At 49.6% G+C, this 22,302-nt stretch overlaps 2 protein-coding genes across 5 annotated transcripts in view; one reads left to right on the top strand and one right to left on the bottom strand.

Moving 5' to 3' along the window:
• The first annotated feature begins 1,077 nt into the window (after nucleotides 1–1,077).
• On the top strand, nucleotides 1,078–11,223 carry Slc51a (solute carrier family 51 alpha subunit). Of its 3 annotated transcripts, none has more exons than XM_004644550.2 (9): nucleotides 1,078–1,546; nucleotides 1,981–2,075; nucleotides 4,636–4,790; nucleotides 5,542–5,615; nucleotides 5,971–6,129; nucleotides 6,420–6,531; nucleotides 6,798–6,944; nucleotides 9,063–9,168; nucleotides 9,602–11,223. In XM_004644550.2, the coding sequence occupies exons 1-9, from the start codon at nucleotides 1,509–1,511 to the stop codon at nucleotides 9,736–9,738; spliced, it is 1,023 nt and encodes a 340-aa protein (XP_004644607.1). In that variant the 5' UTR covers nucleotides 1,078–1,508; the 3' UTR covers nucleotides 9,739–11,223. The 3 variants fall into 3 exon arrangements, with proteins under 3 accessions (XP_004644607.1, XP_023560552.1, XP_023560553.1); XM_023704784.1 differs by having other exon boundaries at nucleotides 8,964–9,168; XM_023704785.1 differs by lacking the exon at nucleotides 5,971–6,129 and having other exon boundaries at nucleotides 8,964–9,168.
• A 1,376-nt stretch (nucleotides 11,224–12,599) lies between these two features.
• The window catches only part of Pcyt1a (phosphate cytidylyltransferase 1, choline, alpha), a 51,469-nt gene continuing 41,766 nt past the window's right edge, over nucleotides 12,600–22,302 (bottom strand). For both annotated transcript variants that reach the window (XM_004644549.2, XM_023704753.1), the window contains exons 4-9: nucleotides 21,939–22,055; nucleotides 20,852–21,003; nucleotides 19,133–19,211; nucleotides 18,587–18,729; nucleotides 15,796–15,984; nucleotides 12,600–14,518 (exon numbers count right to left, since the gene is read on the bottom strand). In XM_004644549.2, coding sequence (XP_004644606.1) covers nucleotides 14,312–14,518; nucleotides 15,796–15,984; nucleotides 18,587–18,729; nucleotides 19,133–19,211; nucleotides 20,852–21,003; nucleotides 21,939–22,055 — 887 coding nt within the window. In that variant the 3' untranslated portion in view covers nucleotides 12,600–14,311. The remainder of the gene's footprint in view (nucleotides 14,519–15,795; nucleotides 15,985–18,586; nucleotides 18,730–19,132; nucleotides 19,212–20,851; nucleotides 21,004–21,938; nucleotides 22,056–22,302) is intronic.

Below are 22,302 nucleotides of genomic sequence, written 5' to 3'. Positions count from 1 at the left end.
CCCTGGAGACACTGAGGTTGGAGGATTGCTATGAGTTCAAGGCCAGCCTGGGCTACATAGTGAGTTCAAGGACAGTTTGCACTACAAACTGAGACCCTGTCTGAAAGAAGTAAAAAAGAAAAATAAATATATAAATTTTATTTAATTTTATTTATTTATTTTGAAGAACAGGGGATTGAACTCAGGCCCTTGCGCTTGCCAGGGAAGCACCTATTCCACTGAGCCATCTCTCTGGCCCCTAAGAAATTTTAAAAAGTTCCTCAACTGGGTGTGGTGGCACACTCCTGTAATCCCAGAACTCAGGAGGCTGAGGCAAAAAGATCGTTTTGAGTTCAAGCCCAGCCTGGGCTATATAGCAAGATCCTGCCTCAAAAAGACAAAAATACATACATATATACATACATACAATTAAAACAATTTTTTTAAAGTTCCTCTAACCTCCACAAAGGCCTTGACCTCTCTACACCTCAAGGCCTCCAACCTGGTTTCCTAAACTCATTTACCCTCAGCTTCCTCATCTGTAAAATGGGAATAAAGATAAAGTGTTCCTTAAAGAATGGCTGTGAAGGTAGATAAGGAGCATGTGACACTTCTTGTAGCACCTGGGACTCCGTGCAGCTGGTGGACGTGAGCAGGTTGTTAGGATGCACGCCTGGGTATCAGCATTTGGGTGAGGGAAAGCTGCTGAGGCAGGATGATCCTGTGAGCTGGAGGTCAGCCTGGGGCACACGGCGAGACCCTGTCTTGCTGTGACTTTATCACTCTATCAGCTAAACAAGGAAAATCTAGAACACTGTGTGTGCACCAGGCTCTGTGCAGGGAACCTAGGCCTAAGAGACACTGGGGCCAGCAGAGCTTAAACGGATCTGAAGAAGGAAGAGGGAGCCGCAGCCCATGAAACAGTTCCTAAGCACAGAACTTGGCAGTTCATACAAAACCTGTCAGGACATTCAGAGGCCTCACTGTGCACCTTCATCCTGTGGCCTCTCCGGGATGAAGATACGGCTTCCTCTTGGCCACAACTTTGGGCCCTGATGTGGGCCCTGATGTGCCCATCATCTACCCATTGGGCAGGGCAGGGCCTCCTCCCGGGCTGCAGCCCCCAGCAGCAGGTGCATCCAGGCCAGGCCCAGCCTCCTTCCCTGGAGTCCTGATTGGGTGTGCAGAGGGGAACTTTGTTCCCAGCTAACCCAGGCAGGAAGATGCAGAATGGGATAGGCCAGGCTGGCATGCCCAGGGCCTTCATCTGGAGAGATCACAGGGACCACGCCTGAGGGCAGGGAGGAGCCAGTGCCAGACCCTTGGAAGATCAGATTCCTCTAGGTTGAGCTCTGGAGGCAGCAGGTTGGCTCAGGAGACCCAAGGACAGAGCAAGCCAGAGAGATAAGCCTGTCACTTGCCTGCCCCAGCCTGGTCCTCTGGAAAGGGCAGCTGCCAGCAGAACCCCAGGGGGAGCTGTCCCTCAGTGCCTCCACCACCCACCCCACCTGCCGGAGAGAAAGTGGACGATGGAACCAGGCAGGACTCAGATACAACTTGACCCCAGGTAAGCGAGGGCAGCAGGCTCTGGGCTGGCAGCCTGTTGCCAGGCAGCAGTGGCCTCTATCAAACAAGGCTGTCCCTCCCTCGCTCCCCAGCCTTTGGCTTCCAGCACTCAGAAGAGACTGGGCTGAGCAGCCCGGTGTGCCCTGGGCCTTCAGGGAACCTGGGATGGGCCGGCTTGGGACCCCTTTGCCCAGCACACTGGGAAGAGAGAGATCCCCGAAGAAAGGGGCGTGGTGGTGCACACCTGTAACCCAGAACTCGGGAGGCTGAGGTAGGAGGCTCTCTAGTTCAAGTCCAGCCTGGGTCATTCAGTGCCTTAATGAACATTTGCCTCAAAGTAAGAAAAGGGCTGGGAATGTAGCTCAGTGCAGAGACCTGGGTTCAATCACCAACTTCGCAGCCCCACAATTCCAAACTCAGGTCCCATTTCTGCAGGTACACAGCAGAGCTCCTGGAAGTGCTGAGAACCAATTACAGCGTCCCAGTGGCCTGCTTCTCTTACCCCCCCACCGCAGCCCAGCTCCTGCAAGGTCAGTCTCCCCATCCCCCTCAGGGAGAGTCCCCAGGAGGAGGGGAGAGGAGGAGCTGTACACCCCAACGGGAGTCAGGACAGCTGGGAGCTGGGGAGCAGTGGGCTGGAGCAGGCTGCCTGGACAGCCTGGGGTGTCTGGCCTCCCCAAGTGACTCAAGTCCCACAGAGTCCTCTGGCCTGGAATCTCAGCACTCTGGAAGCTAAGGCAGGAGGATCACCCTGACTTCAAGACCAGCCTGAACTACATAGCTAGATCCTGTCTTAAACAAATGAACCAAAACCCAAACTCGCCCTCCTTGGGAAGGGCCCCCAGCACTCACAGAAGTGGCTGTTGTGAGAAGTGAGCTTGACTTAGCGACCTTTGGCAGAATTGCTTTTCAAAGTAAAAGGCGGAAGGTGGGACTCAGTTTCTTCCCTGCACAGCAAAACGTGATCCAATGCCCTGCACCTCTCTAGCAGGTGCCTCATGGGCATAGTTTGCTCTCCTACTCTGGGATCCCCACCTCTGAGTTGTGCAGCAGGAATCTCTGGTTCACCCCGTGGTTCCTGCCTGCCAGATGTCCCCTCAAGCTCGGTGCTGTCAGGGTGTGTGGGACATGGCCATGGCTGTCCTGGGCACAGCTCCACTCCCCATGTCTGGGCCCTTGTATGTGCTGCCACATGCCAGGCTGTCCTGAGATGCCAGTTGGGGGGATGGTAGTGCCACCACAGGCTACTCTCCCCAGCTCTGGAGCCTCTTGCTCTGAATGCAGCTGGTGGCCAAGTCTCCCTCACTCAGGACTCTCTGTCCAAGGGACATTGAGCAACGTGTGGTGACAGTTGGGGTTGCCACACCAGAAGTTGCCACTGGCATCACATGGGCAGAGGCCAGGAGGCTGCTAAGTCTTCTATGACCCCCAAGCCTGTCCCCTACACCAAGGAAAATGTCATTAGTGCTCTGGTTGAGAAACCTTGCCTGACAGAGAAATAGTTCTGTGGCCTTGCTTAAAAATGTGCAAATGGGGTGATGAAAGTAGGAGACCATCTGGGGCTAGCAGTCAGGCAGACGGCGGCGGGGCTCAGGGGTGCTGTGCGGGGGTGATGGGCACTAATGGGGCCCTGGCAGTGACAAAGTGAGAGCAGGGGAGCTGGGTCTGGCTGGACTCAGGGGTGCAGTGAGGAAAGAGGAGCAGGGACCCCTGAGAGGCTTGGCAGGACCCCTGAGCTCGCACTTTATCCCAGGGCAGGAGCTGGGTCTCCACATGTGCTTGGAGACATTAATCAGTAATCAGTGATGGGACCTTGAGAAGCAGGGAAATGAACAAGAGGTCATTTCCCCTCAGAAGAGGCCAGGCCAGAAGAGATTGTGGTGGATACGGAGCGGAGAAGGGCACACCCAGGGGCAGGGATGGCCCAGCATGCGCTGTTGGGAATTGAACCCAGGTCCCTGAGCTTGCCTAAGCAGGTGCTTAGTCTGCTGAGCTATCTCACCAGACCTCTGTCACTGTTTCTTAAATCAGTATTAGTTCACTATTTAAGAACAAGCTATTCTGTTTTGGGGAGTTTGGTAGTTTGTTTTGAGACAGGGTTTCCCCATGCAGTTCAGGCTGACCTTGAGGTCACTTTGTAATCCAGGCTGGTCTGAAACTGGAAAGGGTCCCCCAGTCTCAGCCTCCCCAGTGCTGAGGTTATAGGCATGCGCCACCACACCTGGATTTCTGTTAATATTTTTTAAAAAAATTATAATACATTTGTTGCAAAGATTTTTATGGTGTACACATATTTTTCATGCTTATATACTACTTTATGACTGACAATATTTCCTATGTCACTGGGCATTTGTTTCTAATTTAAATCTACTAATAAAAAAATAAAGCTACTAATCAATCATATCATAGACTAAAAATAATGTAATTTTTATTTTGCATTTCTCTCTCTACACTCAGGTGGAATATCACCCATATGCTTTGAGCTAGGTTAATATCATTTACCTTTTTCTCTGCAAGAGCCTCCTATTTTTATTGCCATTTTTTAAAGCAATAAAGATCTTAAATCTGAGTGTACCTTATTAAAAATATTTTCCTTCAGTCTGTCTGCTGCTTCTTTTTTGTTTCAACTCTCAGGAATCGGAACTTTTGGTAGTGAATTTGACAACTACTTGCTCTGTAAATTTTGGGAGTACTGTCATACTTTGGTGGATCTTCCCTCTCCAATGTTTTAACAAATATACAATTCTTTTCCCAATTTCTCTATTTGATTTTCAAAGACATTTCTTTAACACATCTGAAATTATTTTGATGTTTGGTAGATTTTATATATATGGCTATGATCATTTTATTTTATTGTTTATTTTTTAAGACAGGGTCTTGCTATATAGTCCAGGCTGGCCTTGAACTCACAGTGATTCTCCTGCCTCAGACTCCTGGGTGCTGAAATTATAGTCCAGGCATGTGCCACCAGGCCTGGCTTCTGAAAGTCCCTTGTGAAAAGGCATGGAACCAACATTTTGAAATCACACAGCCTGCAGGGACAGCTGGGCTCTGGTCTCCATTCACTGGCCTCTTCCTCCTCCACTCCAGCCCTGGGCCCCATGGAAATAGCCCTCATGGTCATCATGAGCCTCTTGGCCCTGGGCTCGGTGGGCCTCTACTTGGAGGATGCTGTCTACCTGTACAGGAACACCGGCTGCCCCATCAAGCGCAGGACCCTGCTCTGGAGCAGCTCTGCACCCACGGTGAGGCCTGGGGCTGAAGGAGGCAGGGCTGTCTGATAAATGCCTCTAGATGCCACCCCGTATGTCTACAGGCTCTGCCTGCCACTGCCACCAGGGCTGAGGGGCAGAGGGGGCAGGGAGAGGGTGAGAATCAGAAGGCCAGCAGGCAGCTCCATTTCCAGGGAAGCGCTTATTCCACTGAGCCATCTCGCCGGCCTGGCGGCTCCATTTCCAAGGGTGTGGACGACTGAAGCACTTGCCCAGCCCCAGACGCAAAGCCCCTCCTGCTCCTTGCCACCACAATGCTGGAAAACCAGGAAGACAGTCGCTTGCTCTGGAGCAGGCAAGCTGGTGATGCACTTGGATAATCCCAGGACTCAGGAGGTGGAGGCAGGAAGATTGCCCAGAGTTCCTGGCCACCCTGGAGTGAGTGTAAGGCTAGCCCGGACTATACAGTGAGACCCCATCTCAAACACAAAACAAAAAATCCTATAGGCAGACAGTGACTCCCAGCGTGCAAAAGCAAAAAACGACCTTTCCCTGAACCATCACCTAGCCTGTTGGTTTCCTGATTTATTTTTCCAGCTGAAACCTTTGGTTTTTATTGTGTATTTTGGTGCGGGGATGGAGCTGGCCTTGCAGGTACTAAGCTTGGGCCTCCACTCAGCCACACTGCAGCCACAGGGGCCCCTATCGCTAAGGATAGCACCCTGCAGCGCAAACTCCTTGCCCACCTCGCCCTGCCCTAACGCATCCACTCCTCCTCACGCAGGTAGTGTCAGTGCTGTGCTGCTTCGGTCTCTGGATTCCCCGCTCACTCACACTTGTGGAAATGGCCATCGTTGCGTAAGTGGTAGCCCCAGGCTGGCTCTGGGTGGCAGCACACTGGGTCCTGTCCTCTGCCTGGGCTTTGTCTCTAGGCCTCTAGTCCTGCTGATCAGGAATCTGCCCTTTGGCCTGAGCTGACCCAAAGTGCCTGATCTGCCTAGGCTATGACTTATTTGGCCCATTCCTGTCACCTCTTTGTGCCCACAGCCCAAACTTCCTTCTATCCCAGGCCTGTCTCTCTCTCTCCCCTCGGGTCATAGTCCTGAACGTCAGCCCCTATCACCCCTACCCTGTTCCCTAGTCTCTCTTCTCCAGTGGCAAAGGGGTGTCCCCTCAGTTGCCCCACCACGGACACCTGTTTCCCCCCACCTAGGTTTTATGCACTGTGCTTTTACCTGCTTATGCTGGTCATGGTGGAGGGCTTTGGGGGGAAGGAGGAGGTGCTGAGGACACTGAAGGACATCCCAATGAGGACCCACACAGGGCCCTGCTGTTGCTGCTGCCCTTGTTGCCCTCCTCTGCTGCTCACCAGGTGAGGCAAAGCTAAGGAGGGGAGAGTGGCAGCCTCACCCTGGGGAGGGGAAACCATACCAGGGAACTGGCTGGCTGTGGCCCTGTCCCTCCACCCCACAGTGGCTGATGAACTGGAGGTCATACCCTTGGCTCCACCCAGGGTGGGCGCTGATGTGGAGGGGGGAGGGACAAGGAGTCCATGGCTTCCTGTCCCATCCATGGAACTCTTGGGTCTGTGATGTCCCAGGGGAGCAGGGAGGCCTCCTGTCCCAGGGTGGGTACGAGCCACGTGCTGCCCTCTCCCCTCAGGAAGAAGCTGCAGCTGCTGATGCTGGGCCCTTTCCAGTACGCCTTCTTCAGGATCTCACTGTCCCTGGTCGGCCTCTTCCTAATCCCTGATGGCATCTACAACCCAGCAGATGTAAGCCATGAGGGAGGGGATGGTAAAGTCCAAGACTGCTCAGTACCAGTGGGTCCAGATGAGACAGTGGGTGCCAGCAGCCCCAGCCCCAACGCCACAGGGACAAGGAGGCTGTGAAAAAGTTGAAGCCCAGGAACTTCACAGGAAGGAGACGAGGCTAGAATTGGCCAGTGCTCTGCAGCCTTCTGGTCACTTCCCAAGATGTGGGAGAGAAGTTGAGGAGGCCGGGACTGCACCCTCCCTGATTGCTCTGGGGCTGTCCCCAGATTTCCGAGAAAAGCACTGCACTCTGGATCAACACTGTGCTTGGTGTGTCTACCCTGCTGGCTCTCTGGGCCTTGGCCATCATCTTCCGTCAAGCCAAGCCACGCCTGGGCGAGCAGAACATGGGAGCCAAATTTGGTCTATTCCAGGTAACTGCAGGACTGCAGGGAAAATGTTTCACAGTAGGGCTGCAGTCAGTTGAGATGAGGAGGTGGGAATAATAAAGACTAAAAGCAGAACTAAAAACCTTCCCCTGAGCTGTGGCTTCCTGGGAAAGTGGGAACATGAACTCTGCCTGTCTCAATTTTTTTTTTTCTTCATGTATTTGGTACAGGGTCTCACTACACAGCTTAGACTTGTAGTGATCCTCCTGTTTTCAGCATCCCTAGCACTGGGATTATAGGCCTGTGGCACCACGTATGGTCTCAGTGGCTGGCTCAGCATGCCTGGGGGCAGGACCAGCTTGCCACATGGTGCTGGGGATCAAACCCCAGTCCCTGTGCTTTGCCTAAGCAGGTGATTAGTCTGCTGAGCTATCTTTCTGGCCCTTCTCTGTCTCATTTTTTTGTGGGCCTTCTATGAAGGGGCTGCCATAACAAATAGCACAAACCAGATGACTGAAATCATGGGTTCTAGAAGCTGGAAGACCAAAATCAAAGTGGGCCTCATCCTGAAGTCTGCAGCAGAATCCTGCCTGGCTCCTCCTCCTGCCTTGGAATCACTTGGCGGCTGCTTTCTACTCCATCCCTGAGTCCATGGTCACATGATGCTCTCCTGCCTGTGTCTGCATCTCTTCTACTTTTTATGACTCTGGTCCTGCTGGGTGAAGGGCCATCCCTTTCCATAATGGTCTCATCTCAACTAATTACATCAGCAGTGATTCTGTTTCTAAATAAGGACATTCTGAGGTGCCCAAGGACAGAACCTGACATGTTTTTTTGGGATACAATTCAACCCAGAACATGTACATGTAATTAACATGGGTTGAATTGTATCCCAAAAAATGTTAACATACATGTTAACATGCACATTAACATGCACATGTTCTGGGTTGAAGGGTATGACCACCAGTTCATCAGCCACCATGGGGCAGAGGGACAAGGCCACAGCCAGTCCTACCTATCACTGCCAAAAGCTCTGCAATTCATTAAAATCATCACCATTAACACTATAGTAACCAAGGCTATTAACTGCCTATGTGAGACACCAGGCACTTTGTACATATTCTTGTAAATGTCCACAATAATTGTAGGAGACATTATCATCCCTTATTTAGGGGGAGAGAAGCAGAGCCAGAGATGTGCTGAGGCCTCCTCATAGGCAGACGAGGGATGCAGCTGGAGTTTAAAGCAGCTCTAGCCCCGAGTGTCCCTTGCTCCTTCTCACTGCACCGTCTCATCACCCCCACACCTTTCGGGAAAATTCTACCAAAGGCCCCCTTGTCCACCTCCTAGCTTTGCACTCTTAAACCCTATGCCAACCTTGCCTCCAAGCGTGGTGCTGTGACCCAGCCTGCTGACCCTGCTCTCCTCCATCTCCTTGCTGCTACCTCTCCTACTCGAAGGCCTAACACCATGACTGCTTCAGCCTTTATCATCGGCTTTATTTTTTTTTGAGACAGAGTCTCATTATGCAGCTCAGGCTAGCCTTAAATTCACTATGCAGCCCAGGCTGTCCTTGGTCCTGTGATGATCCTTCTGCCTCAGCCTCCTAAGCACTGGGATCATAGGCATGCGCCACCATGCCCAGCTCATCTTCTCTTTTTGCTGTAGTGAAAGAAGCATAGAATTTACCATCTTAGTCATTTTAAGTATTCAGTCAGGTGGCAGTGAGGCCATTTATACCCATATGCAAACTGTCACCTCTCTCTGTGTTGAGGGCTCTTTCATCCCCAACTGAAAGTGTGAGCCTGCTGAGCATGGGCTGCCCACTGCTCCTCTTGCCAGGCCCTGGCAGGGCAGTTTTCAAAGAGTTTTCACAGGTACTGCCCAAGTGCTAGCTACCTGGCCTGGATAGACTTTGTCTTCTCCAATAACTTGTCTTTCTCATCCATTAGAGGCTATTAATGGCCATGGTTACAAGTGGGAGTGGCTGCTTGCCAGTAACTCTAGTAACACACTGGGTGGAAGACTGTAATTTGGCTAAATATTAAAACTCCACATTTGCAGTCAAGTGTGAACCCCAGCCTTGGTGACCCACAGACCGCAGGGTGGGCTGGCAGGGGTGGGTGGACATGGTCCTCGCTCACCACACCCGCCTGCTCACAGGCGCTGCTCATCCTGACTGCGCTGCAGCCCGCCATCTTCTCCATCCTGGCCAATGGCGGTCAGATTGCCTGTTCACCTCCCTACTCCTCCAAGATCCGGTCTCAGGGTGAGCACTGTGCTTCAGCCAAGACATGGGTGGGTCAGAGGAGAGGGCCTTGGGACAGGTCAACCTGACCTCTGCCCTCGGGGGCCAGCAAAGTGCCTAAGAGTCCATGCAGGGCTTTCAGGACTGTGGCCACCCAGCAACCTGCAGCCAGGCCTGATGGCCTCCCCAGGAAGCCCAGGGCTCAGGCCTCCACTGCTGAGAGGAAGGATATGGCCGGAAGTGGGTCAAGCTGACTGAGCACATAGGAAATGTGACTTCATGGTGGCCTCAGATCAGAGGGTAGCGCACCACATCCTAGCTCTCGCTGTGAATCTGCTTTGTCACTGAGATGTAGGGTCAGCAGAGGAATCTCTGCTGGCTACATGGGTCAGGGCTGCTAGGGGGCTGTCCTGTCTGTAGCCAGGCACATGACCTGTCCCATCCCACCCCACAGTGATGAACTGCCACCTGCTCATCCCGGAAACATTTCTGCTCACTGTGCTGACGCGGAGGTACTACCGAAGGAAAGACCACAAGGCTGGGTATGAGATCTGCTCATCTGCAGCCCTGGACACAAGCTCAAGGGCCTGAGGGACACTGTGCTCGTGGGAGCACACGATTTCACAGCCCCCAACCCCGACCAAATAGGCAAGCATTTCCAGGGACAGTGACAGCTGGTAAAACCACTGACTGGAGATACAAGGGAAACTATGCAATGTGATGAAAATATTTTGGATCTTGCCCAGAAATATATTTTAAATTTTGTAATAAACAACCAGGATAAAGTCTGAGAATCTGTAACCAGGCACACTGCTTCTGAGTGTCCCCAGCAGCCCAATCAGCTTGGGTCTGGAAAGGGCAGTCTTCGAAGCAAAGCAGAAACAGTGGCATGTGTGGGGAAGAGCTGGAGGCTCTGGCTGGACAAAAGCACACTCACTCAATGTCCCAAAGACAGGATTCAGGATGACAAATGGAGCTTTCCTCACAGGTGTGTCACTAGGGCACTGACACTGCAGGTCGGGAGGAGCAGAGCTTGCTTTTAGTAACTGCTAGCTTTGTGAGTTCCTGTGCCTGGCTGCAAAAGGAAGTGTCCAATTGTCTGGTCATGTTGCTGGTCCTGAGCAGAGAAATCAGGATACAAATGCAGAGGAACTGAAAGTGCCAGGAAAGCTCCCAGCGCACAACACACACACGTGCATAAAACATGGAATTGGAACTCTAGGTGAAACCACAATGCCTTTATTTGGCTAAATGACAAAAGCCAAAATAACTCTGAACAAATGAATCACAGATGGGAAAAATTTCTCACTGAACCCACCTGAGGCAAATTGCTTACGATTTTGTGCCGGAGGTGGGTGGTGAGCCCTGTTCCCAGACCCTGGTTCTTTCCAATACTGTTGCCTCTGCAGGCAGGATCCTCCACACAAAACACCCAAGCCCTCTTGATGTTCCAGTCAGCACCTCCCGAAAACCTGGGCGGAAGGCCCACTTTAACCTAAAGGGATGCGCACTAAGTCATCCTGTTTAATCCCAGTCTGAGTATTAACATAATACTTTGGCAGACAGAAAATCTTTCAAGACAATTAATGTTTTATGATATAACTTCCAAGAACATGTTCTGCCTATTTGGAAAAATAGAGGCTAGGGACAACTCTTTAGCCCCTGACTATGAGAGAAAACAAGAGCCAAAAATATAACCTTTAAAAATACTTATATTGGCAAGCCTTAAAAATGCCAGTAGTGGTAAAACACTATTAAGGGAGCTTTCTAAAAAAATTCATTCTTCCCTGTATTGGTTCAACTTCCAGTGAGTATATGATGACAGAAAACCTAGAAGCTATGGCCTGCAGGGAATGAAAAGAAAGCAGCAGAATGGAATCGACTTGGAAAGATTTTAGATTTAGAAGGGGGGTGAGGAACTGGATGAAGATGGCAACAAACTCCAGGATGGAAGGTGCTCACAAGTGACGACAATCCAGGAACAGTAACAAAGCACTGGGGACATTTAGCACTGCCTGACCAGCCTCCCAGCCACTGTCACTCAGGTACTGCTACATGATCAGTGATCAGAAAGAATCAAGTGGGGCCTGGGAGGTGGCTCAGTGGAATAAGTGCCTCCCTGGCAAGCGCAAGGGCCTGAGTTCAATCCCCGATTCCGGAAAAAAAAAAAAAAAAAAAGAATCAAGTTACTCAATCTCCTTCACATTTTTTCTCTCCTTCAAGATTTTTTTTTTTTCTTATTTTTTGGCTTTAGATAGGGTCCCACTATGTAGTTGAGGCTGACCTCAACTTCATGGTAATCCTCCTGCCTCAGCCTCCTGTGTGCTGGGATTATAGGTATGTGCCACCACGCCCAACTGCCTTTAGGATTTTCAACCTCCTCACATCACAACCTTCTTCCCGTTTCTGCAAGGTAATAATGGTCTTTGGCTTTAGCTACAGAAGGCAATAGAAGGAGCAGTCCATTTTCTTTCTTTTTTTTTTTTTTTTTTTTCAGAACCAGGGATTGAACTCAGGCCCTTGCGCTTGCCAGGGAAGCATTTATTCCGCTGTGCCATCTCCCTGGCCCCAAGCAGTCCATTTTCTAAACTTTCAGTCTCTATTTTTAGTGCTCCTCTGCATAGGGTATGAAAAAGGCCACTGAAGCAGCTCCTTCTCAGTACCAGCACCAGGGCTCCACCTTTGGCCTCCTCCTGTTCTGCAGCCTGAGGGTCCTAAACCAAGCAGCTTTTATCACTTGTCCTCTTGGCTGTCTGACCCATCTGGGTGGGCAGCTCCTTTGTATGGGATTCAGAGAGCAGCTCCCAGCCTTAAACGTTCTCATGTGAATAGGCCTAGGCCTCAGGCCCGGTCATGGAAGACAGACCTCTAGACTCACTTAAATGGGCACTGATGGCCCTCATGGAGGACATCCTTCCCACAGCACCTTTGATCAGAACTGTCCCAAAAGGCCTGACCTGCCACGCTGTGTAACTTTCTGCTTTCAGTCTGAGTTAATTTGAGAATGTACCATCTTAGGAAGCTAAGGCAGGCAGAAGGCAGACTGCCTCCTAGGCACACATGCACAGGCCAGGCCCAGCCCTGCCATACAGTGCGGGCCAAGCACAGGGCCTGCCCACAAGCAACTCAGTGGAAAGGAAGGTGTGGCCAAGCAATGCTGGGCACCAGGGCAATGAGCCAAGTGAGCGAGGAGACCCACCCAGTTATGGGGGCTACTCCTCTGCTGCTGGGAGGCACAGGCACGCCCAGAACAGGCATTTCAACAGCTCTTCATCCCAGGAAGAGTAAGGCAGAGAGAAACAGGCAGCATTCCTAAGAGGGAATACCCAACTAGAGACTTTAGAACATGAGCAGACATACAGCTGTATATGGCTAGGCATTCTGGCTCATGCCTGTAATCCCAGCACTCAGGAGGCTGAGGCAGGAGGATCACTGTGAGCTGGCGGCTACAAAGTGAACTCAAGGGCAGCCTGAACTGCATAGTAATACCCTGTCTCAAAAAATAAAATAAAATGAAAAGCTGTACATGTGGGAGACGACTTCTGCTGTTCCAAAGACAGGACACCAGGCTGAGGCTGGTGCAACTACACTGGACAGTAGGAAGGGTGCTTCAGGAAAGGAGCTAGAAGTGTAGTTCTATCCTGTGTCCTTCCGCGTGGCCAGCTGCCACCTGCCTGGCTCTCTGACTTAAGCCTAGGTAGTCACGCTGCAAAAGCAGAAGAGCCGCCTTGGCCACGAAGCATCAGGGTGGGGCCTGAGATCCTCAGAGTCCTGGCTCAGGGGCTGTGAAAGAGAAAATGTGGTTTTTCTTTCTAAAAACACAATTACTCCACAGGGGCTATTTATGAATGGCAGGGGCCTCGTACACAAACACGTCCCCCAATCCAGAGACAAGATTTTGGGTGCTCACATGGCTGAAGCGACAGAATGCCGAGGGACCCGGAATCAGTGTGCTCAACAGCGACAAGCATCGGCATTCCCTGATTTGAAATTCAAATGCTGACAGCAGCCTAAGCAGGGAGGGGACCGTGGTGCCAGGCACAGGGTGGAGAGGGAGAAGCACAGCATGCTTCAGGGGAACTAAAGAAGTCCCTGCTGTGCAGCTCCTGCGGTAAGGAAATGCTCGCCTGCTTCCCAGCCAGAACCCAGCTCAGAATGCAGAGGGCAGGATAAGGCTGTGGTTCTTTATGTGTTGGCTTCCACGTCCCGTGCCAGCCTGCACTCTGCACTCAGTGTCGATGAGCAACAGGGATAAAGGGACCAAGTCTGAGCTGTGGCCACTGTCAGAAGCTAACAGCAATGGACAGTCGCAGGCCCAGAGCAGGATCCCAGCAGCAGGTGAGTCTAAGCAGAATTTGTGCAGGATTGATTCTGTCCCACGCCCCTCTCCAGTCACCATAACCCTCAGTGTCCCTTCCTTTAAGGGCAGGCTGCGAGAGAGAGGCTGACAAGAGCTCCCACATAACTGGGCAACAGAATGTTCTGAGAAGACGAACACTGAAGAGAAACTGCAGCTGACGCCGTGCAGTCTGGTTCCGTCCCCGTCAGCATCTTCACAGACCCCACTGGGTCAACAAGAAACTCCTCAGGGAGTAAGAAAAGTCAGGCTCAGATCCTCTTCCCACAGCCATGCCAACAGTGCATGGCTAGGGGACTGGTGCAGGTCACTCTGGGCAGTTTTTAAGGACACTGAGATTACACCCTTTCTCCACAATGGCTGTCAGCACAGCTCCGGCTTCAGGACAGAGGCAGACTCGCCAGCATAGGAGGAAGACAAGGCTGCTGAGTATTACACGGCCTCCTCCTTCTGCCCACACCTCAGGGCAGAAAGTTAGTCCTACTTACTATATTTCAAAGACTATTTTTTAAAAAATAATAAAAATGACATTTTCTGTCAAGATCACATGAACAGAACCAGTAAAGCAAAGTCCTTGAGGCAGGGTAGGTGGGTGCAGACAGACTTCTAAGATGCAGCCGGACTCCTGGGTGTAGTGACAGATGTCTCTTAAGGGTAGGCTGCTTGTCCCCCATTCCTAGGTCCTTTGGCCCCCAAATTCTTTCCTTTGTAGCTGTTCTTAGGCTTAGTGTTAGGATCACAATGCAGAATCGACAGAGAGCTTCTGAAGATGACAGGATAGAGGTAGGGAGAGGAAAGGGGTACAAGTTAGTCCTCTTCATCCTCACTGATGTCGTAGGCCACTGCCTTGCGCCTAGAGACACCAGCTGGGGAGGAGGGGGGGGACGTCTTGCCGGAGAAGGGCCAGCGGAAGGAGGGGGAGGGGGAGCGCTCCCGGGTTGGGCTGCTGCTGGGGCTCTGCTTGGGGCTGATGGCCTGCAGCATCCGGCCTTTTCCCTCTTTCAGCATGTGTTTCTGGGGAGACCAAAAGGAAGAGTTAGTGGACACCTCAGGATCAGCTAAGTCATTGCTGGGACACCCAAGACTTCAAAGGGCATCGTGCCCGTATGACTTGTCTTTTCTGTGTTGCTGGGGATCAGATCCAGGCTGCGAGCAGAGAGCTCTACCACGGAGTGCCAGCCCCTGCCACGTCGGGCCTGCCTGAGTCCACAAGAGAAGGGGCAGCTACAATTTCAGTGACTTCCGCTGGAAGATGCTCTATGCTAGTGATGGTGAACCTTTTAACCTTTCAAAGTCCCACCGCACATGGGGGCCACAGTTCACCACTGCGGCTCTGCTGTGCTATTTTCCTCTCCCACCTGCTACCCATCGTCACCACTCCTTTGGCTTCTATGTCAAAGGAATTCTCTGTAGGCTATTTAATCTGTAATACAGTTTCCAGATTAAAAGACAAAAGAACTAATTCAGACAGTGATCTAGCCCAATTTTTTGGTTTTGCAGGACTTAGTGCTTGCTAGGCAGGCACTCATGCCACTGAGCTGCTTTTGGTTTTTTGAGACAAGGTCTCCCTCTGTAGTTCAGGCTTGGGGGCCTGCCCCTTAGCTCAGTTCTTTAAGTGGCTGCTTCAACAAAGCAGTCAGGCTCAGGTTGCTGTGGTTCGATCCCCACAACTCAAGCCAGCCAAACCTGCCCTGAAGGCACTGGGAGGAAAAAAAAAATCCTTCTGTAGTTAAGGCTGGCCTCAAACTCATGGTGATCATTCTGCCTCAGCCTTCTGGATTATAGACATGTGCTACCATACCTGGCTAACCCAGTTTTTAGTTCTCTGAAAAGGAATTCCCCCATTCTTTCCCCCAAATTTGCTTCCATATCCAATACCACCATGGCCACATCATTCCAGACCTGCCTGGGCCCACTGCCCCTGGGATCCCACAGCAGCTCTCTGCAGTGAAGGCAGCTTTTTCACTGTACTTTATTCTCTCCTTTCCTTCCATTGAAACCATACTGTTGAGAAATACGATGGACAAAGCTACTAGCTTATCTTGTCATCAGACTGAGGTTGGGAAAAGGCTGGCAAGGTTACTTAAAATGTGTAACTTCTTTCTGGAAGGATCTGAAAGAATGTTTGGGGGTAGTTGGAATGGTTCTCCCAGATAAAGGGGTACAGGGTAGGTAGCTTCTTAATGTCGATGTGCCTTTCTGCTTAAGGGTTCTGAGATTCTTTCCTCAGGACAGAGGTTCCCTGAATTTCCCCGAAATTCCCTCAGCTGTCCAGCGGGAAAGAACCATACCAGTGCTCCTTCTGGACCGAACATTTCCAGGAAATTGCCAATGAATTCTCGGGACTTCTCCTCCCATTTCTGGATGAGGTCAATGCTTTTTTCTTCCACCTTCTGAACAAATTCTTTGGATCTTTCCTCCACATCTTTTACTTTCTTCTTTACTTTGTCAACCCGCTCCTGTAGGTGATATTTCTTCTCCTGGGTGAAGAGGTGACAGCTGTGAGAAATAATACCCATCTGACTTTCCCTACCAAGAGAGAGAGAGAAAAAAATGGCTACTGACACTCAGTCTTCAGTGCTTATAATTGTGCTTTGCTTTAATCTACTCTACACTAATCTCATTCAGCCCACTAATGGAAAAGACAAACTCTGGACCAACACTGCACATGCAAGTGTCATAATTCAGGCCTGGCCCAGTGACAGACAGGCACAAAGCCAAATGAAATCAGGCTTTAAGATAAAACCAACATGACCCAAACCTCCTTCTGGATTGAGATGTTTAGGCAGCAAAAAGACCAAGAATAGAGTGAAACTACAAGTACTAGATCTTTATTTATGAACTTGGATTTTTTTCCCTATTACTGGCTTATTTTATGACTTTAGATTGAGATGTGTATCTTATTTTTTTACTATTTGAAGGTTCATTTACTCCTTTGCAAAATGAAGATGATACTCTCTGGTTGTGCCAACTTTCCTAAAGATAAAGAAAACTAACAAATAAATCTATCTAAAGTGCTTTACAAAAAAAAAAAAAAAAGATAAGGAAAACTAAGATGAACTAACTCCCCCCACCCCATGTGTTTGTGGGCATGTTTATGAAATAAAAACTCATAATTTCCAGATCATAAGAAAAATATGATCCGGGCATGATGGCCCATGACTGTAATCCCAGCACTCAGGATTGCTGTGGGCCCAAGCTGGCCTGGCCTACATAGTGAGTTCAGGACTAGCCTAGAGTGAGACCTGCGTCAAAAAAATAAAAAAAAAACATCAACTCCACATAGAGAATGTAAATACTACGTACTGCAAACATTTACATTTAATAAATAAATGTTAAAAAAAAAGACAGAAAGGGAGAAGTTGTTGTGTAATTCAGCGATAAAGTACAAGTAGTTGTTTTGTTTGTCTTTTTGAGACAGGTTTCCCTATGCAGTTCAGGCTGACCTTGAGCCTAAATTCAGTTGAATGCTGGGATTACAAGTGCATACCACCATACCCAGCACATACTTAGTTGTGCAAGGACATGGTAGGAAAATGAACAGGCAGGGGGAGATAGTTCAGTGGCATAAGCACCTGCAAGGCAAGCATAAGGTTCTGAATTTGATCCCTGGTACCGCAAAAAGAAAAAAACAAAAATGAACAGATGGAGGAAGAAAGAGGAAGAGGGAGGAAGAAGATGGAGAAGAGGATGCAGAGGAAGAGGAGGAAGGAAATATGTTTAAGGCTTTCAATTACATTTCTTTTTTTTTAAGTGGATACAAGGTCTCACTATGCAGTTCAGACTCATAGTGTTCCTGCTGTCTCAGCTTCCCCAGTGCTGGGATTATAGGCATGTGCCACCACACCTGGTTTCAAGGCTGACACAGCATTGGGGGTGGGGGCCAGGGATCAAACTCAGATTCTTGTGCTTTCCAGGCAGGCACTTAGACTGCTGAGCTATCTCCCCAGCCCCTAAAAAAATTTTTTTTTAATTGGTCTGTGTTTGCAGTACAAAATGACTCCATTCCTTGTGAGGAGCTGCTAATGTACATGACACATGCAGCTCTTTTTACTTCTCTTTCCCATCTGCAAGAGCTCTGCCTGTTTAGGATTTTTTAAACACCTGAGTCTTATGGGGAAATACAATTCTGCAGCAGATGCATTACTCACAGTGAGGACTTACTGGCAGAGATAAATTCTAATCAGATGAAACCATTTCACCTGTTCACACAGCAGGCATCATAAAGCTGGGGGCAGCTCAGAGAACGTGAAGAGGATACAGTTATTAGCTTTCTTCTCTTTAAATTAACTTCGCCGTGCCAGGGAGATAGCACAGCAGCTTAAGCACATGCCTGGCAAGAGCAAGGTCCTGAGTTTGATCCCCCATACCAAACAACAATAATAACTTTGCTAAGGCATAATTTATGACAAAGTATGCAGTATGTCTAACTGGCAAGATGAAGCTAAGGTAAACTTAGGCTTTCATAAATTAAAAGTGTGGGTCTGTGTGGAGAAAGTACATGCAAAATGTGTATCATGGATCTATAGCTTGCTTGCTTTTTTTTCAGAAACGGGGATTGAACTGAGGACCTTGTGCTTACCAGGCAGGCACTTATGCCACTGAGCCAACTCCCTGGCCCATGGATCCATAGCTCTCATCAGATCTTTAAAATAGTACTCCAAAGTGAAAAAAAAGTTAAGAGCTATTGTTTTAAATGTGTTGTCATAAATAATGTACTTTTTTTCTGCGGGGGGGGGGCAGTGGCAGTGGTGAGACAAGGTCTCACTACGTACCCTGGCTGACCTTGAACTCACAGTGATCCTCCTGCCTCAGCCTCTGTACATCCCAATAATGATGTATTGCTAAAGCATGCATGTGGTATACCAGTGTGTCGATACCAAACCATTAAGGCAGAAGCTGCTTCTGTTTATTTTATCTCTGCTTAGTTCTCCTTGTGAAGAGCTTAGCAAGATGTGAACTGCAGAGAGGGCTGCGTTAGCTTTGGGGAGTGACAGCAACAGCAACTCAGGCAGCCTCAGCTCAGGAGGGGAAGCCAGTGTTTCCTCAAGTCAGGGAACTAGGGGCGAGGGTGGAACTCACATTGATGAAGCTGACATTGAGCTCCTTGGCTGTGTAGCCCCGCTGCAGGTTGCGTCTGGCATATACATCGTAGTCCCGGACGATCCGGGTGATGATGTCTGACGTGGAGATGCCCTCTGTCCTCTGTGTTGGCGCGAACATGCCTAACTCAGAACACACAGACAAACATTGTGCTGCTCGCATGCACAGGCAGAGGACAGGGAGCAGGAACAGCACTCCCTCCTGTACTACCAGCAGGCCTGATGCTACTGCATCAAGCCTAGGAGAACTGGCCAATGGTAGGGGCCCTAAGGGAGGCCAGCTGAGAAGAAGAGGGGCCACGTGGCCCCAGGTTAAGAAAGCATGAGCTTGAGGAAATCTTTCTGAACTTAACACAGATACAAAAATCAACGCTCAGACCAAGAACTGGTGGGTGTCAGTGCTACGTCCACCTTTATCTTTCACCCAAAGTGACCTGAAAGATGATGTCAGATTTTTCAGTGACGCTGTCCTCTATAAAGCAGTAGTGTGACCAGATCTCCACAGCTGCCAAGACAGCTTGCTCACCTGCCTCTTTGATGTGCTTATAGACATCGTCGCTCCCAGCAGAAGAGTAAGGGATGTCATCATGGGCTACGAAATCAATCTGAGAACAAGGAAACATCACTTACAACCTAGGATATCTGCCAAACAAAAGACCCAGACATTCTCAGGGCCAGAAAAAGAACAAGAAACACAGGCTAAGTTCTAATGTCCCATTCACAGTTACTTGTGGATTAGAAGCACAAAGTCAGCCAGCGCATCTGTTCGTCAGGAGTGCTGCTTCCCCTCTATGTACCTGGGCCACGCTGTGGTGACATGGCAGGTGGGAGGGTTTTCTGGTTAGCTAGTCAGTGGGGAGAGCCCAGGAAAATCTCCCTGTCCTCCTGGGCTGATGAGGATAAGCCAACTAAGGGCTTCTATAAGTCTGGAAAAAAGGCCACTTTTGTGTCAACTGTCTTTTCTCTCAGTTTGTGAGCAAAGGGGGAATATAAGGATAGGAGCCATCAGCCCTTTTCCTGGAAGAGATATATCTGTACTACAGAGAAATGCAGTGTAAAAAGCCACAGCTAGGCCTCACAATCTCAGGGTGCTGTTGCAAACTTGGGAGAAGATTGATGGCCCTGGAATCAACAGTCTTTTTAGAGACATACATAAGGCCCTTCACTTATGTACTCCTTCTTGAAGAGGTCAGAGCCTTTCACACACTCCTATAATCAAATATGAACCTCCAAAGGCCCCCAGTTTGGACCTATCACCTCAAATGCCCTGAGCATCCTGTCAGGATCCGTGAGCAGCAGAGCAGAGCACAGGGTGAGTGACACTCGGGGCTGAGATTCACAGCTACCAGGAGGAAGGGGAAGCTGGGAGTCCATCTGAAGTGTTGATGTAGAAAAGCTAGAGAGTTGTAGAGGGTCTGTCCTGATCTTACAGTTACAATAAATAGCTTCAGGCCTACCGGGCACTGCTTTAGGAGCACTTTGGCTACCTTTATTTTTTCCTCCCTCTCTGAATAATTCACCACAACCTCCACACAGCTCTAGAGAGAACTGACAGTGTGCACACTGGTACCGCAAACTTGAAGGTCTTCCACAGACCCTTACATCCTCTCATCTTTTGTGGGGAACCTGTTGTTTTAATGTAGGGGAACTCAAAGGACGGAAAAGGCTTTATAATAGTAACTAACTGCTGAGTAACAGAAATGTCCTTGATTTCTGATCCCACACACTTTCTAGCCCCAAAACAAAGCCCTGATAGAAATGTGAGGTGACATAACAGAAGCTGGGTTACCCAGTTTTGTCTCCCAAAATGTGAACTTCATGAACGTGTGGCTGGGCTATGGGGACCCTGAAGAGTTGGCAGGCTAAAGGTGGAGTAGCATCATAGAACTGAAGTGACTGTCCCAGCTCTGCTGAGGTGGTGTCTGTCACAGGCTCTTTGGTCTCTCTGGGACCAAAGTGGAAATCATGATTCTAGAAACTGATTCTAGAAACATGATTCTAGAAAGTGGAAATCATGATTCTAGAAACTTACCGTTGGGGGGCAAACTCTGTGAAAGTACTCCTAAGCCATCAGGCTCCACAGGTGTCAGGGGTAACTAACTCTGTTAGTAATACCATGCCAGGGCCTCTGTCAAACCCACAGAGAAGCTACAGAAAGGGCTGGTGGGCAAGAAGCCCAGTGCCCACTGTCATGCGAGCCAAGAGGCTCAGGGACCTGGGACGGGCACACAGGCCGCGTTCTCACCCGGTGTTCAGCCAGGAACTCAGGTGTCAGTGTCCAGGGCGCATTCCTCACCACCTCATCTACGTAGCGGCAATGCTGTACCGCGTCATAGCGCTCATTCTCGTTCATCACCGTGAAGCCTTTGAAGTTGTGCGTCAGCTCGTCACTGCAGACTGGGGTCACCGCAGGGACAGCTATGAGTCAAGGTCCTCTTTGCCTCCAACCTCTCCCCTCCTCCCTCCCTCCTCCTAGAACCACAACTCACCCGCACCTCAAGTAAAGATCTCCTGGCTGCAGCTCAAACCAATAGTTCTAATCCCAGCTCCTACTTCAGGAGCAGCATCACTAAATAGAACATGTTTGCCCCTTGGAGGAGAGAGGCTATGGCAGGGACTAAGATCTCTGACTCTGAAGACTCTGCTATGTGTTTCTGCATGAATCAAGGTTTTTAAAAAATGTTTTCTATTTATTTATTTATTCATTTAATGAATTTAGTACAGGGTCTCACTACTTAGACTAGACTCGTAGTGATCCTCCTGTTTCCAGCGCAGGGATTACAGGTGCGTGCCATCACCCCCAGTCTCAATCACTATCTCAGCATGCCCTGGGGGTGGGGCTGTCACAGTTTGTGGTACTGGGAATTGAATCCTGTCCCCTAAACTCTACCTAACCAGGCACTTTAGTCCACTGAGCTATCTGGCCAGCCTTGTTTTCCTTTCTTTTTTTATAAAACTCATCTAGAACATGGTAGAACATCTGCTCAGCAGACCTTTGTACTTTAGTGTGTTGAGAGTTCAAAACCAGTTGTCTGGGGTTAGTAAGCTTGCAGCTCTACAACCCAGGCTGACGTTGGAGTGTTTCACAGACTTCACGTAAGAAGGTGGTACCAACTCCATCACTTAAAAATGGAAAGAAGGAACCCCTGCTATTCTAGCACTTGAGAGGCTGAGGAAGGAGGATCACCATGAGCTCACAGCCAGCCTGAAATAGCAAGACCCTGCCTCAAAAAACTGAAAGCTAAACAAATAAAAGTGGAAAGAAAAGGGCCAGTACTCAGATCACATGGAAAGGAGGGAGACAGTTAGGATCTTTTCTAGGCTTTTCTTACCTCCCACAATGAGGTATGTGTTGGGGAAGAGGTTCTTTGCTTGCATCAGAGCCCGGGCATGACCAGAGTGAAACAAGTCAAATATTCCATCTGCATAAACTCGCACAGGTCGCTCATCTAGTTCAAATGAAAGAACTGATCAGCACACACGTTTACCCACTACCTCATCTTTAACAAGATGCACTTGGCTTTGTATGACTGCTCCCTGCTGCACGCTCCTTTCTCCAGGACTTCTCTGGGTAGTCATGCCACTGTGGGAAGCCATGGTTACATCACAGATGTCATTGACTACAAAGACCCACAACATCTCCACCTACTCTTTGCAGCTGCCTTGTATCAGGTACCCAAAAAAAAAAAAAAAAAA

The sequence above is a fragment of the Octodon degus genome, unplaced genomic scaffold, assembly GCF_000260255.1.
Source record: "Octodon degus isolate 3935 unplaced genomic scaffold, OctDeg1.0 scaffold00203, whole genome shotgun sequence".
Taxonomy (NCBI): domain Eukaryota; kingdom Metazoa; phylum Chordata; class Mammalia; order Rodentia; family Octodontidae; genus Octodon; species Octodon degus.
This window is presented reverse-complemented; position numbering and strand designations above follow the sequence as displayed.